The 15142-nt window shown below is 39.2% G+C and overlaps 1 protein-coding gene across 1 annotated transcript; it reads left to right on the top strand.

Annotated features, from left to right (window-relative positions):
- Nucleotides 1–796: 796 nt before the first annotated feature.
- Nucleotides 797–14985, top strand: LOC120758833 (threonine--tRNA ligase 1, cytoplasmic-like). The gene is made up of 19 exons (XM_040077511.2): nucleotides 797–1051; nucleotides 1738–1830; nucleotides 2567–2757; nucleotides 3313–3436; nucleotides 3810–3931; nucleotides 4731–4848; nucleotides 5504–5568; nucleotides 6249–6327; nucleotides 7533–7679; nucleotides 8313–8411; nucleotides 8738–8904; nucleotides 9392–9554; nucleotides 10173–10310; nucleotides 10737–10814; nucleotides 10914–11014; nucleotides 12141–12245; nucleotides 13025–13097; nucleotides 13773–13887; nucleotides 14003–14985. The coding sequence occupies exons 1-19, from the start codon at nucleotides 797–799 to the stop codon at nucleotides 14149–14151; spliced, it is 2382 nt and encodes a 793-aa protein (XP_039933445.1). The 3' UTR covers nucleotides 14152–14985.
- Nucleotides 14986–15142: the final 157 nt, after the last annotated feature.

Consider the following 15142-nt stretch of genomic DNA (forward strand, 5'->3'; position numbering starts at 1 on the left):
AAAGTGAGTGCGAAGTAAATCAGGGGAGGAAACTAGATAAAGTGACTATGCCAAGGAAGTCCTTGAGACAAAAGGATACGTGAAGTACATAGTGGGTATAAAAGATTTGTGATGGAGAGCTATTCTTTTCCCAGGGTCATGGAACTGAGGTATTTAATTGCAATGACCGGTAAACGATGCAAAAAAACCCTGTTGGGCTGTGCAGCAGGAGTTGTACAATCCTCCCAAACTCTCACTCCTAACACTTGGCTACTCAAACCTCTTCAGATTACTTACCTTCGTGCTAAATTCTGCAATTTAGCATGCTGAATTCTGCAATTTAAGATGCTGAATAGTTCATCAGCCTAATTTCCTAAGAAATGGTGTCAGCCAGGAAGCATCCACTATGAATAAGCTCTGGCAGTGTTTATTTGGCATTGAAGTCAAATAAGGATGTAATCTGACCAAGACGTTCTAACATTGACATTGTCTCGTAAAGGGTTCAAGGAAAGACTGAGCGTGGCACACGGTGCCATGGTCCAGTTGATCCGGCGGTCCTCGGTCACACGTTGGACTCGATGATCTCAGAGGTCTTTTCCACCGTGATTGATTCCGTGGATATCGACACTTCCCAACTGCCAGCGGCCTGGGGTGCGTTGATGAGCCGCAGCACAGCAGGCAGGGCTCCCGGGAGCGCTTCGCTGAGCGAGAAGCAGCGACGGCAGCACAAGGCCCCGCTCGGCCCCAGCCGCGCCGGGCGGGTGTGGCGGCAGCGGGCGGGGCCGCGCCGCGCCGGGGCGGAGCGCGCCGGGACAACATGGCGGCGGCGGCGGCCGCTGAGGCGGCGGAGCTGCGCCTGGCGCGGCAGGAGCGGGAGCTGCGCTGGCTGGCGGCGGAGGTCGGCCGGCTGAAGGAGCCGCAGGAGCTGCACTGCCCCGGCAGCGCCAGCCCCGAGCTGCAGCGGCTGCGGGCCGAGAACGAGAAGCTGCGCTACCGCCTGCTGCACCTGCGCCGCAGCCTGGCGGCCGAGCTGGGCCGGGCGGCGCCGGCGCAGCCCCCGGCAGGCGAAAAGGTAGCGCCGGGGCCGCTCGGAGCGGGGCTGGGCGGTGACCCCGGGCGGGAAGGGAAGGGACGGGACAGGAACACTCACGGGGCCGAGCCGCCTGTGCCCAGCCGCCGGCAGCAGAAGCGTGCCGCGGTGTCTGCCCGCAGCACCGAGCAGTGGTCTGTGCCTTCCGCCAAGGCGGCAGGTTCACGGGATCATAGAATGGCTTGGGTTGGGAAGGACCCTAAAAATCATGTCTTTTCAACCGCCTTGCCGTGGGCAGGGACATCTTCCGCTTGAGCGGATTGCTCAGAGCCCCGTCCAGCCTGGTCTTGGACACTGCCAGGGCTGGGGCATCCACAGCATCACTGGGCAACCTGTTAGAGAGATCACACGACTGAAAGTTGCTGTGGCTGCTCGCTGCTCCGGTTTGATCTCCAATCTCTGGGGCGATTTTTCTGGTGATAGTTGTAGTAGTAAAATTTGGAAAATTGTGTTGAGAGGACTTTGCTTGGTAAGCAACATTGTGTCTGCAGAGCATTAAAAGGATCCAGTTTAGATGTGCTATGAGAAGTCTTTGTACTAAGGACATACCTTATTCCTTGTGATTGCCTTTTTAGCCCAATATATATTAGTTTGGTTTGGTTTGATGGTTGCTGGAAAAAAACTTAGAGGTATACTAGGGGTATACTTTGTTTTATCACTGTTTTCAGGAAGTCTCCAGTGCAAGTCCAGCTGATGCAGTGAATCAAATTAAAGAGGAAAAGAAAAATGAAAATGAAGCTGTGAACCAACACCAGAATAAGGTAAGTGGCTCTTTGATACCACATGATAATAGCACTGGGTTTTGGCCAGGTTCAGCAAAAGTGCTCAAATCCTAAATACTTTGCTGTATTTTGACATCCCAGCTTTTGGGAAGAAGGCTTGCTATAGCGCAGAGAAAAAAACTTCACATTATTCAAGAGCTTTATCTTATATTTGTAGGGTTACTGATACATTCTTAGATTTCTACTTTTTATATGACAGAAAGGTTTGGGTTATTGGAAAATAAAGGTCACTAAGGAGAGTGATGGTTCATGAGCAGTTTAACAGCGTTCTTGATGGCTGAAAGGATGTTAGCAGCACTGCTATAGTACAATAGAGCTTAATAACTCATCTGAAGCTAAAATACAGGAACCTTCATGTGAATTCTGGCTTGAATCTGATGCTTTGAATGTGGTGGTAGAAGTGGGGGCTTGTTGGAGTGATGCAAATTTTGGGTCAGGAATATAAGCTGCTTTCTGAGGTCCAGCTCATGGACACATTTGGGCCCAGACTGGTGAAAGTGCATGGAAAATTGGAAAATCACTATGAAATAGTCAGTAAGTTGGATGGGACTATCTTGTATATAATTATTTATAAATGCTTTACTGAATTTTAGCAGAAATTCTAGTACAGTTAAAGTGGGACAAGTTGAAACGTTGGGGACGCACCAACACTGTGAATCCTTTTATTCTCTTTGTCTCACAAATATGTGTGTATAATGGAATTTATGTGTTACAGCTCCCGTGTGTGCCAAGCTTCATAGAAGACAGACTGAAGCTTTATGAAGCATTGAAAAAAGAACATGATGCTTTGCTAGCTTACAGAGCAGCCAACCAGAGCAAATCTATCAAAATTACTCTGACAGATGGAGAGACAGTTGAAGGGGAATCTTGGAAAACCACGCCATATCAATTAGCTGTAGGAATTAGGTAACCTGCACATTCAGGGAGTTGTATTTTGGTAATGATAAAACTGTTACTATCATTTGTCTCATCATTTGTCTCTTACCTTGTTGTATAAAATACATGTCACGGTCAGTGGGTGGTGGCTCCCTTAAAATGGTTTTCTTGAAAAGCATTGGCACTTCAGCTTCATGTAGTAGAAACTGCTGGTTACACTTCTCAGTGGTGCATGGGGTTCTGTGCTGGGATCATAATGCTTGCTTCCAATTAGATCTGTGTCACTGCTAGGAATTAAGAGACATCGGAAGTTTTGTGAGTTAACAGATACAGTAGAACTGTTGTAAGGAGCAGCCTTTCCCTCAGACCCCCAGCACTGAAAACTGTTGAACAAAACCTCTCAAGACCTTAAGGTTCTGAACCTTAACAGTAGGAAAGTGTTTAAGAAGACCACAGAAACAAAACTTTAAGGTCTTCAGGTGCTACAAGATCTGGATGTGGTCTTATGGGGTTTAGAAATCTAAAGTCTTTTACAAATCTGAACCTAAGTATTCTTGACTCTTGTTATCTCTTGTGTTTCTTTAGTCAAGTGTTGGCTTCAAATGCAGTCATAGCCAAGGTGAATGGTGAGCTCTGGGACCTGGACCGTCCACTGGAGGGAGATTGTACTCTAGAGCTGCTCACCTTTGATAACGAAGAAGCCAAAACTGTGAGTAAACACTCTCTGGTTTCTTCTTGTTCAAAGAAACTAATGGCATAAAATTGATTGCAGAATTAAGCTTTTAAAATCTTGAATTAAAAAAACCACACAAAACTATTCAAGTAATGTATTTCCTATGATTCAACAAACAAGATTAGATACTAAGTGCCTGTAGTCTGAGAGTCAGTAAAATCTTTGTGTTCTTTTCATCCTTCTCTTTAACATTAACAAGTTATTTCTCAAAGGAGTTCATACAGAAGGCCTTGACTTGTGTGTTCCAGTCTGTGTCCTATCTGCAGATACATCTGTAGTTTGTTTTGGTTTTTTTTTAGTTACACAATGCCATTGACCTCATGGTGTGCTCACCTGACTTCATTTACAGGTTTATTGGCATTCAAGTGCTCACATTCTTGGAGAGGCTATGGAAGGATATTTTGGGGGCTGTTTATGCTATGGACCACCAATTGAGAATGGATTTCATTATGACATGTATATTGAAGATAGGTAAAATTACATTGTCTTATGACTTTAATACTCCACATTAAAGCTCAGTACTAGAGTTATTTTGTTTGTTTCTGCATGTTAAAAGTATAATTGTGTCTCTAATATAATTTGAAACTTAGTCCTCTATGTATACAGTTCAGTAGAGTTTGTGTATATATTTAAATTCAGAAGCAGTGTTCAGACACCTGCTCTGTAAGAGTTGATGCTGTTCTCTGGAAAAAACAGAGAGCATTTGGGTTGAACTTTCTAAAGTTGCAGTGAGGCAAGGGGGATGGTTTCCCTGAAGAGTCATGCAGGTTTGGTATCCAGGGGCCATAGTCACTTGTAGAAAGAGCACAAATGCATGTAACTTGTCTAGGTGTTTACTACTTTTCTAATCCTTGTGCACAGCTTTACAGTTCTGTTTTTTTCCTTGTTTATCTTTCTGTAGGCAGAGAGAATACTGAATCTGCATGAGCTGATAAACTGGCTCTTGTGGCTGAGTTGAGCCTTTTTTCCCCTTGGTTTGTTTTTTTTTCTTAAATCATTTTGAGCTATTGGCCTTCCAGACATTTAATCATGTCAAAGACTGTTCCAGGAATGATTGCAATGGGTTTGTCCAGGGCGGTACTATCTGTGTTTCTGCATTTAGGGTCTGAAAATGCAGCTGATTGTAAGTAACTAAGAAAAAAAAATACTGTGTCAAATCACAACACATTCCATATTTTTCAAATTAGACCATTAGAAAGTGCTCACTTGAAAAAACAGGAGTATCAAAATAATTATTTTTTATTTCTTTTGCCTGTGTTTTTTTATCTAGAAGTGTATCTAGTACTGAATTCCCCCTACTAGAGGACCGTTGTAAACATATCATAAAAGAGAAACAGGCTTTTGAAAGGCTGGAAGTCAAAAAGGAGATCCTGTTAGACATGTTTAAGGTAAATCTTTAGAGTAGCTGTGGATCTGGTACAATGATCATTTAAAATGTAATTTTTATGAAATATTGCATGTGACTGACTCATCAGAATAGTACCTGTCTAGTAAGACTAAGGAAAACAAAGCAAAACAATACCATCTGTTTCCCTGTCTCCATATGCCTCTCAAGTGTTCAGGATGTTTTCAAGCACTTGCAAAACCAATTCTTTATTCACAAAAACACACCTCAAACTCAATGAAATAACAAATAAGTAAATGAAAGGCATACGTTTCTTCTGGCTCACTTGTGAAGACAGGTCAGAAAAGGCTTTAGCTCTAGTCCTGTTTTATTCAGTGAGTATCACCAGTCTCACTGTACTGTGTGATTGCTTTTCACAAGTGCTTTAGGGTGTTCAGGTGGTAATCACAATCCTCAACACACCCTCGGGAGTTAAGATCTTTTTGTCTCTTTCCCCTCTGCTTTTGCAACTCTTCTGAGAAATATATGTGGGGTTTCTTTGTTATTGTTGTGTTGTTTTGTTTTTTGGTTTTGGTTTGTTTTTTTATTGTTAGGGATGTCTTTTACTGGTGCACTTGTATTGTTAAAATGTAATTTTTAAAGAGAGTTTTATTATCTATTTTTTTTTTATGTTTATGGCTATTCATGTTTCCACACAGTATAACAAGTTCAAGTGTCGTATCCTTAATGAGAAAGTGAAGACAACAACTACCACAGTATACAGGTAAAGAAATATACTTGAAAGGTATTATAAAGTATTTTAATAGCTAATTAATTTAATTTGAGAGAATAATTTGGGTTTTTTATTTTAAGTTCCGAATTCTTGTGTGATTGGCACTTAAGTTTGCCATTAATATTGCTGCTTAGGTAAAATGAGAACTTTTCTTTCTCTGCTGGGAGAGATTAGGTCTCAGTTTATGGACAAATGTCAAATTCAGATTTTATTTATTCCCTCTGGTTTCAGTAGACTGATTTTAAAAAAGTTGCCATCTCTGCCACTGGCTTGCTTCATAATGGATAAAGCTAACTAGCTCAATGTGGGGTGAGGAACCTGCTCATTCAGTTACTTGTCAGTTGGTTGGAAAAGGCACAGCCATTTTCTCTTTGTGCATAGTTTAAAATTTCCTGGCCAACTTGATCAAGTTCACATATGGAACTATATGAATTGGCAGACGTGTGTTATGATGCTCTTGAAAATGGATCAAGAGTGCTGAGCATTTACTGAGTGAATATTCCACTTCAGGTAGAAGGCACAGTTATATTTAAAGTGCACTCACTTTGCTGCATATTTATATTTTCTGGCGTGTTTGAATGTGCCAAACATGAACTTGTATGCCATTAGTGACTGTATTGAAAAATATTGGATTGCTTGGAAGTGAACACTCTGTTTGTTTTGGCATATAGATGTGGTCCATTGATTGATCTCTGCAGGGGTCCACATGTGAGACACACTGGAAAAATTAAGGCCCTTAAAATAATTAAGGTAAGTTTAAATTAACTGTGCATCGAAACGGAAAGAAATTGTCAGTTAATTTATTTATATATATTTATTTTTCCTGGGCTGAGTATACTAGGATTGGTCCTTTGGATTGTTTTCTTTGCTTACTGTACAGTAGTTTTTTATTTCTTTCCCAGCTCCCATTGTACGAGTAGCACTACTGACTTTGATCGTTGATCTGCATCTGACATTACTGGTTCTTGACTAAGACAGTAGTACCTCAGTGAAAGTTACCAGCATGGTTTTTTATTAGAGTTGTGTAGTAACATGCACATTTAGACTGATGAAGAGCACTACAAGGCTGCTCTAGCTAGTGGTGACCACATGAGCAGTGGAGCCAGTTCTGCCCTGCACTGGAGAGCGGCGCAGTGCCTAAGCTCCTGTGCCACTGTCTCCCACCAGCACCGCACTTCGCAGGACAAGCGTCCTGGTTAGTGACCTGCTGTCACATCTGAGTGCAGCAGGGGTACGTGCTCTTCTGCAGTAAGTGAATGTCAAGATACTCATTGGGTCAGAAAATAGTATTTTGACCTTGTCAGATGGTATCTTTCAGGTACCGGAGGTAAAGTGGACCTTGGCAGATCTGCTGCAAGTGCTGCTGTTAAAAATGGCATTGCTTCCTGGAAAGCTGGAGACAGTGTTTGCAGAGGCCTCTGAATTTATGATGTAGTTTAAGTTACTCACAGTTGCTAATTTTGGTAACCTTATTAAACTGAGCTCTTTGGAACATTCATTATTGTGGCTTTTGCTGGCTTCCTAACTGAAGTGTATGGAACTCTTGAGTTCCAGGGATTAAGTGGGTAGAGTGTTAAAACTGCTTGGATTTAACTGTGAGAGCTAGATTTGCTTTGCCTTTCATGTTTCCCTACTTCATTATGTTTTCAATGCAAACAAGTCCTGTCTTTTTAGAAGGCAAAACATGAAATAGTAAAATATGCCATGATGGGAGTTAAAACAAGGTACCTAAGCAGAATAAAGTACGATTTGACCTGTCACTTTTGTTTGTCTTCGGTATTAGTATGCTGACTGAAAGGCACTGCAAGTCTCTTTGCATTACAAACAAATGCTGAAGGACTGCATATAATTCTTTTCCCAAGGAAAAATATAATGATGTTTGAATGGGTTAGTGTTTATCCCCCTTTCCCTGATATTATATAATAATATCTTAAAGTATGGGGTTTGTGTATCAGAGTTCCTCTACGTATTGGGAAGGAAAATCTGACATGGAAACTCTGCAGAGAATATATGGAATATCCTTTCCTGATAATAAAATGATGAAGGAATGGGAAAGAGTCCAGGAAGAAGCAAAAAACCGGGATCATAGGAAAATTGGAAAGGTACACTATTCCACTGTCTAATTCTTTTATACCTATTACAGTATTTTATTCCTATTATAGAATTCATTCTCCTCCCTTGTATTTTAGCTTTGGTTTGATTTTTTTGTTGTTATTTTTCAACAGTTTTAAGGGGCTTCTATGTACTTCTTGATGTCACTTATATTTTAAAATTTTAATTCTACAAACTCGACTTGTTACTTGCATATGGATGTTAAACTAATGTTGGGAAGAAGTTAATGGCTTTAGTTCCTTAGTTTAGGGATATAAGTCTTAGACCTATTAATGTAGAGTCTTTGCGGATCCTACCTAAACCACTCTATTTTTCACAGAAGAGAATTTATTTGGAAATTGTTTGAATAACATGGTTTGGTCATTCTTTATAATAGGTGTAAATTTGAGGAAATATGTATTTACGTGGTCAAAGAATCAAGTGGAATTTGATGTTCTTACAAATTTCTAAGAGTCAGAACTGCAGATCAATTAGCCAGTCTTGCTGAGAACTTGTAGACCATAAATAATCTTGTTGCTGTAATATTCCATCTTTGCAAACAGTGTCTCAATGTGTGTGAAATACTTGCATTCTGCAATTCTCTCTGAATTGTTACCAGAGCACTCTGGTTTTCATTTACCTAGGAGCAAGAACTCTTCTTCTTTCATGATTTGAGTCCTGGAAGCTGCTTTTTCCTCCCTAGAGGTGCCTTTCTTTATAACACGCTCATGGATTTCATACGGGTGAGTATATGCTGATGTTACTGATATAAGTCCTAGCAACTTGATTATCATTTGTTGATCTTAAATGATTGGCCATTCATATGCTGAGCTATCCACAGAAAGAGAAGTATCTATGTATGTAAATATATCAAAGATTTTCACAAGGATTATGCAAATTTAACCTTTTTGAAAATAAGGCAGAGTTTTTTCTGATTGTGCAAAAGCTACATGTGCAGTAGTCCTATCATGTGCCTGTATATTGCCATCATAATACCACAGGTGAAAAGAATCAAGCTTTTGCTTGTTAAAAGCTCTCTCACCTTTTAAATGTTGTGTTTGTTCTTTAGGGGGAATATCGCAGGCGTAATTTTACTGAAGTTGTATCTCCAAATGTCTTCAACAGTAAACTCTGGGAAGCTTCAGGACACTGGCAGCACTACAGTGAAAATATGTTCTCTTTTGAAATTGAGAAGGAAACGTTTGCCCTTAAACCCATGAATTGTCCAGGACATTGGTTTGTACTCTCAACTGGAAAACATCTTCTTTTATATCATTTATCCTTTGTGGGGCAGAGAAGTAAAAGGAATAATTAACACATGTGATGTGTACTTACGATAGACCACTAAGCCAGTGTGTCCAGAGAGCTTCTCTGACAGTGTCACAAAGGAGACCTTTGCAGTAAGTCTGCACTGAGCTGGGTTTGTGCATGCTAATACTAGTCTGTACCACCAGTAAGTACCAATTCTGTTGGTGTTCCAAGGAGGGTATGGATGAACCGGTCTTTGATTTACTCTTGCAATGTTCAGTGGTCTTTAGTGGTTCATTGAGTGCTGTGCTTTTTCTGTTTGCCTGTCTTTCAGGCAACCTGAAATAGCAGACAACCTGAATGACTAAATACTTAAAAATATGATTACTGTCTCTACTGAGCTTTGTTTATTTCTGTGTTGTCTTAAATCTCCTGTAAGAAGGATAAGAGGAAGGTTTTTCCATGTTCCTTTTAGCTTGATGTTTGCCCATCGTCCCCGATCCTGGAGGGAATTGCCTCTTAGACTTGCAGATTTTGGAGTTCTTCACCGAAATGAACTCTCAGGCACTTTGAGTGGCTTGACTCGTGTGAGGCGCTTCCAACAAGATGATGCTCACATCTTTTGCACAATGGAACAGGTAAAAATAAAAAAAGCACCTCCCACATCCCCAACAGTCAACCAAAAAAACCTTTCCCTCTCCCAGTGCAATCTAAACAGTAAACAACAAAAAAATCCCTGAAGCATTTCAATCTTGATTCTCCGATTGTGTAGCATAATGCTGCTTTTGATGAGGTTTTTCCCTAGGTGCTTCCTTTTATTTAGAAAGATGCACTGGGCAACTAAATCCCAGAAAGTAAAGTTTGTTGCATTTTCCATCTCCCTCTGGGAAAAAAAGCAATTGATCCCATTGTATTCTATAGAGATGCTGAATAAAAACTTTATTTGGTTAGTAATGCCATAGATTTTAGTGGAACTATATGTATAAATCAATGTACTTTAGTTCAGGATACAATTTGGCTCCAGAACATCATGCTTGACAAAAATACTACTTTTCTTGCCATGCTTTGAAGCTGCAACACCTCAGATCTCTTTGGCTGTTAAATGGATTTGGGTTCGCTGGATGTAATTTTCAAGTGATTTTTAATTCTTTCTCACTTAATGGACTCCCATGTTCTGGTTATGAGGAATTCAGTAGATTCAATTACATTTTTATGTAAGTAAATTTTAACCTATTTTAATATGTTTTATGTTTAAGATTGAAGAAGAAATTAAGGGCTGCCTTGATTTCTTGAAGTCAGTTTATGCTGTCTTTGGCTTTACCTTTCAACTACATCTTTCTACAAGACCAGAAAATTATCTTGGAGATTCAGAGATCTGGGATCATGCAGAAAAGGTAACTAATTTAAAAGCAAACAAATCCCTTAATATTTGTACTTGCAGAGGTAGATATTTAACTGAGTTCTTCCGTGCTGCATAGTGGAATTACTTAAATCAGATGGTAAACACTGCCCTTAGTAGAAATTCTTGTAGGAAAACGTCACATTAAATCTGAAGTTTCTATAGAAAACCAGAACTTTGATTCTTACTTAGCCCCTTACCTTGAACGAGTTAGATTTTTATTAATCTTTTTTTTCTAATTAATCAGAATATTTATACAAGGAATTACTATTTCCAGATTGTGTATCATAAATGAGCAAATGCTTGAACGATACGGCTTCTGCTGCTCTTGACTCCTTTTGAATTTCAAAGGAAAATGCTTTGACGTTCAGTAATGAGTCCCTTCTATAACTTTTAATTACTCTCTCATTCTTACGATTAGCAACTTCAAAACAGCTTGAATAACTTTGGACAGCAATGGAATTTGAATCCAGGAGATGGAGCGTTTTATGGTCCTAAGGTTAGTGACTCAGCATTTCAGTATAACTTTGAGATGGACAGAAATGCAGATGTACTGCAGGCAAACTATATTTAGTAACTGTGTTATTTTGCTTCACAGATAGATATTAAAATCAAAGATGCAATTGGTAGGTACCATCAATGTGCTACCATCCAACTTGACTTCCAGCTACCCATTCGGTTTAATCTTACTTATGTTGGGTGAGTGGTTAAGCTAAATATCTTCCTTTTAAAAATGAAATGAAACAATAGCTTTCATTATCTGTAATTCCCATTAAGTACTAAGGCTATATTGCTCATTTAACAAATGATTAGCTTGTAAATCAGTCAGCTGGCAGGGAGAGCAAACACCCCCAGTGAGTAGAGGAGCAAGTTATGAACCTGAAGATACTTTTTCAATGTAATGATAGCTCACTTTAATAGTAAATGCAGAAAAGTCTCATTATCCTTCTTGTCTGCCAGTTTTGAGGACAATTGATGATAGCTTATGCTGAAAACTCCTCAGCTGAGTCAGTTCTCATTTTCAGCTTAGTCATTGTGCCTCCTTGGAGGACATTGCACACAAATTCAAACATGCCCTAAGGAGCAAGTATGTTTGTACTAAGTGGTTCTTTATTTTTATCAGATTAAATTAGGTAACTTTGAACATAAACCAAGTGCAAACAGCTTTTAGTGAAAGTCTGGCTCGTTTCCAGCTAGGCCCACTGAGCGAATTAATCTTGGAGCCAGGTTGACTTGAATACTTATTTTGTGGGTTGTATTTCTTGTTGTGTTTGATTTTGCATATTATGAAGTTGGAAAAGATAGAATAAGCATCTTTGTGATCTTTTGGTCCTGAAGTATAGCTTTTATGATAGGTAATAATATGGTTATGAACTAGCTTTTTTAAAAGAAGCCAGTTTTTTAAAATTTTGGGGTTGTAATTTTGGTGAAGTAATGAACAGTAAGGTCAGATAAGATCCTGTGCAACAAATAAAAGCAAGTCCTAATGTAAAGAGAGTGCAACATAAAATATTAAAATGCACAAAAATGGTGCTGAGTCGGTCAAGTGTCTTCTCAAATTTAAGAGCATGTCTCTGCTGCTAGCTGCAAGCATGATTATTTTAAATTAGAATTCCTTTAAAAGCCCAGCTGACTTGAAGTACATTTTTAATAAAACCAGTAGACTTTTTATATGTATAACTAACTAAATTTTGTCTTTCTGTTAAAAGTAGAATCAAAAATATTAGTAAGATTACATGTGTGTGGGTTAAAATGACTATTTAAAAAAAAAAAAAAAAGCTTGATTTTTTTTTTTTTTTCTTTTTTTTTTTCTTTTTTTTTCCAGTAAGGATGGTGATGACAAGAAAAGGCCAGTCATTATTCACAGAGCTATTTTGGGATCTGTGGAGAGAATGATAGCTATTCTAGCAGAAAATTATGGAGGAAAATGGTATGTGGCACAAATGGAATTCTAAAAAGACTTTAACAATGTAGAAACTGCATATCCTTCCTATTGTCCCATATATTATAATGCAAAAATAATATCCCTAAAATTTTCTCAAAATTAGTAAGTAATATTACAAGAAAAGTCCAGTTTTCTGGTCTGAGTTGTATGATATCCATACAATTTCATGAGACTGCAGGAAAAAAAGAAAAATATTGCAGAAATAGGAATTGTAATTGAATGTGTAAGTCCTGCATTATTCCTTTTTGCTTAAAACTCATGTGTTTGTACCAGGAGGATGTCAGATACATGTAAAGCAATTATTTGTATATACACAGACATTAATTAACCCTAACATGTGAAATATTTTTATACTTCTAAGATGGATCACTTTATCTTGGATAAGAGCTGGAAATATTTCTTCATGAATGTATTTAAAGTACTAAGGAAGAGTTAATCCTTAGTTTCAGTCACCTGTCTGACTGTCCACCTTTAATGTAAAGTTATAGATAAACGTGAAAATTATGCAGAAAGAGTTCTATTTAAAGTTGTGAAGTCAGCTGGGAAGAAAACAGAAGTTTTGACAACTTCCCCATATGTCATTTTACTGGAATCAATCTATTTGCTGTTTAATGTGAGCCTGAAAAGAGGGAGACAATACACTATCCAACATCCTTAGCTAATGTAAATAACTCTATATAGACATTGTTGTTGTGGAACATGACTGTGGCTGTGACTGGAAATGTAAATTCACCTTTATTTCCTGTTTGTCCTGTGCTGGCCAGGCCGTTCTGGCTGTCTCCACGGCAGGTCATGGTTGTGCCGGTGGGCCCCACCTCGGAACAGTACGCTCAGCAGGTGAGAGGAGAGCTTGGCTCCTTATGGCAGCAGGCAGATTTCATAGATCCTTAAGTCCTTGTCCTAGAACAGGGAATTAATGCTTAATAACTCTGGAAACATGTTTGGGAGGAGAGGTAAATTTTTCAGTGTGAAAGCTTCGGTCCAAAATTTGTATATATGTCTGAGTAAGGGGTGCGTAACTTCAAGTATTCTGAGTTCGTTAATTATCTACATACTGCTGTAATTATTAAAGGAAAAAGCATCCTGGATGACAAACTTAACTAATGCTTCATTACAGTACTCTCTAGCTCTAAGTAGGCAGAGCCAGTTTCTTCCATTTCCCACCGTGTATATTCTTGACTACATCACTTTTGAACCACGGTTGGTTTTACCCCTGTCCCATGCTTTCCTTTTAATGCAAGAATAAGTGTGTTTGTTCTTTCTCCTCTTTCTCAGACTGAGGACGTGTGATATAGATGTTACCTTGTATTGTCTCCCAGCTGGGGCGCTGCTGTGTGTGCAGGTTTCTTCAGATAACTTCACTCAATTCCTTATAATCATCCACAAGAACAAAATTATGCATGTGCATGAATTAATGTTTGGGAGAAATCAATAATTGCACCATTTACAAATATATGTTGTGAACTGTATAGTAATACTAAGAGGGTTTTGGTTTCTTTGGGTTTTTTTTAGGTTTGCAACCAATTTTTTGAAGCAGGATTTATGTCAGATGTGGATTTAGATCAAAGTTGCACATTAAACAAGAAAATCAGAAATGCACAGCTGGCTCAGTATAACTTCATCTTAGGTAATTGCAGCATCTTACATTTCTGAATATCATTTAAATTCTAATGTTGGACAAAGTTTGTTCTAGGCTCATTTTCTAATGCAGATTGTATAATATTTTGTGCTATGTCTTGCAGTGGTTGGAGAAAAGGAGAAAGCAAACAATGCTGTCAACGTGCGAACCAGAGACAACAAAGTTCATGGAGAGATTTCCGTATCTTCTGCTATTGAAAAACTCAAGAAATTTAAGACTTCACAAATTCCAAATGCAGAAGAAGAGTTCTGACGTTGCTGCTAGGAAAAAAAATTATTAGCTGCCTCTATGAAGTGTTTCTTTCTTCCTGCACAGCAGTGATGCTCATCTGAGAGAATTTTCAGTTAATGGATACACAAAATAAGCAAATGTAGCACTGTTAGTGCTCCAGGAAAAGCATGAGAGGACAGATGTACCTTCCAATTCCTTTAATAATCGCATGGGTTTCCAATCTGCCTGAATTGCGGAATGCTTGTTTAGAAAGTCCTGCACCTCTGCTGTGGTGGGTTTGCTGTGGAAGTGACTCAGGGCTGTAGGAGGGTGGGGATCAGGAGGCTGGGAAGGACAGCGGACGCTGCTGGCAGCGCTGAGCACCCTCCGTCACGGAGCAGGTACCTGACTGACCTGGCACTCAGAGCGTGGCAGCACGCAGGTGCCTCAGGAGCCGTTTGGATTAGTTTTATTTCTAGCTCCAGGGTAACAGAAACTTGGGGAGGGGCATGGCATGAATAGCTTGGTTGTTTCAGAATGTGTGTTCACAGGCTATGACTGCGCTGGAGTCTTTGCTGGAAGTCGCAGTGTAACAAGTGGAGTTGGTGGGAATGGTTGCTGTCATGGTGGTTGCCAAGAATGCAGTTGAATTACTGTAGCTGTGTGTGAAGTGTTTCATTTTTTTCCTCTGTTTGCTGTTGTTTTGGCTTTTTACTAAAACAAACAATCAAACTTTGAAAAACCTTTCTGTGTGTAATTTATTCTTTTATTTGCTGGGAGTAGTTAGAATGCTGGAAAGGACCAGAGGATAATTTTAATTTTAAAACAGTATGTTGGACTTGAAACTGGCTGTATTTCTGTTTTTGTTTATGCTTTGAAATGATTTTTAAAGTTGCTGTTGCAAGCAATTGAACCGGATTTTTTGAGAGATTACTTTTTACCTTTTTTTTTTTTTCATTTTAATATGCTGCTATTTAATTAACAGGCTTAGATACTGTTATGTGTATTCCTCAATTATCTAAGCTATACAGCT

The sequence above is a fragment of the Hirundo rustica genome, chromosome 13 (assembly GCF_015227805.2).
Source record: "Hirundo rustica isolate bHirRus1 chromosome 13, bHirRus1.pri.v3, whole genome shotgun sequence".
NCBI lineage: Eukaryota > Metazoa > Chordata > Aves > Passeriformes > Hirundinidae > Hirundo > Hirundo rustica.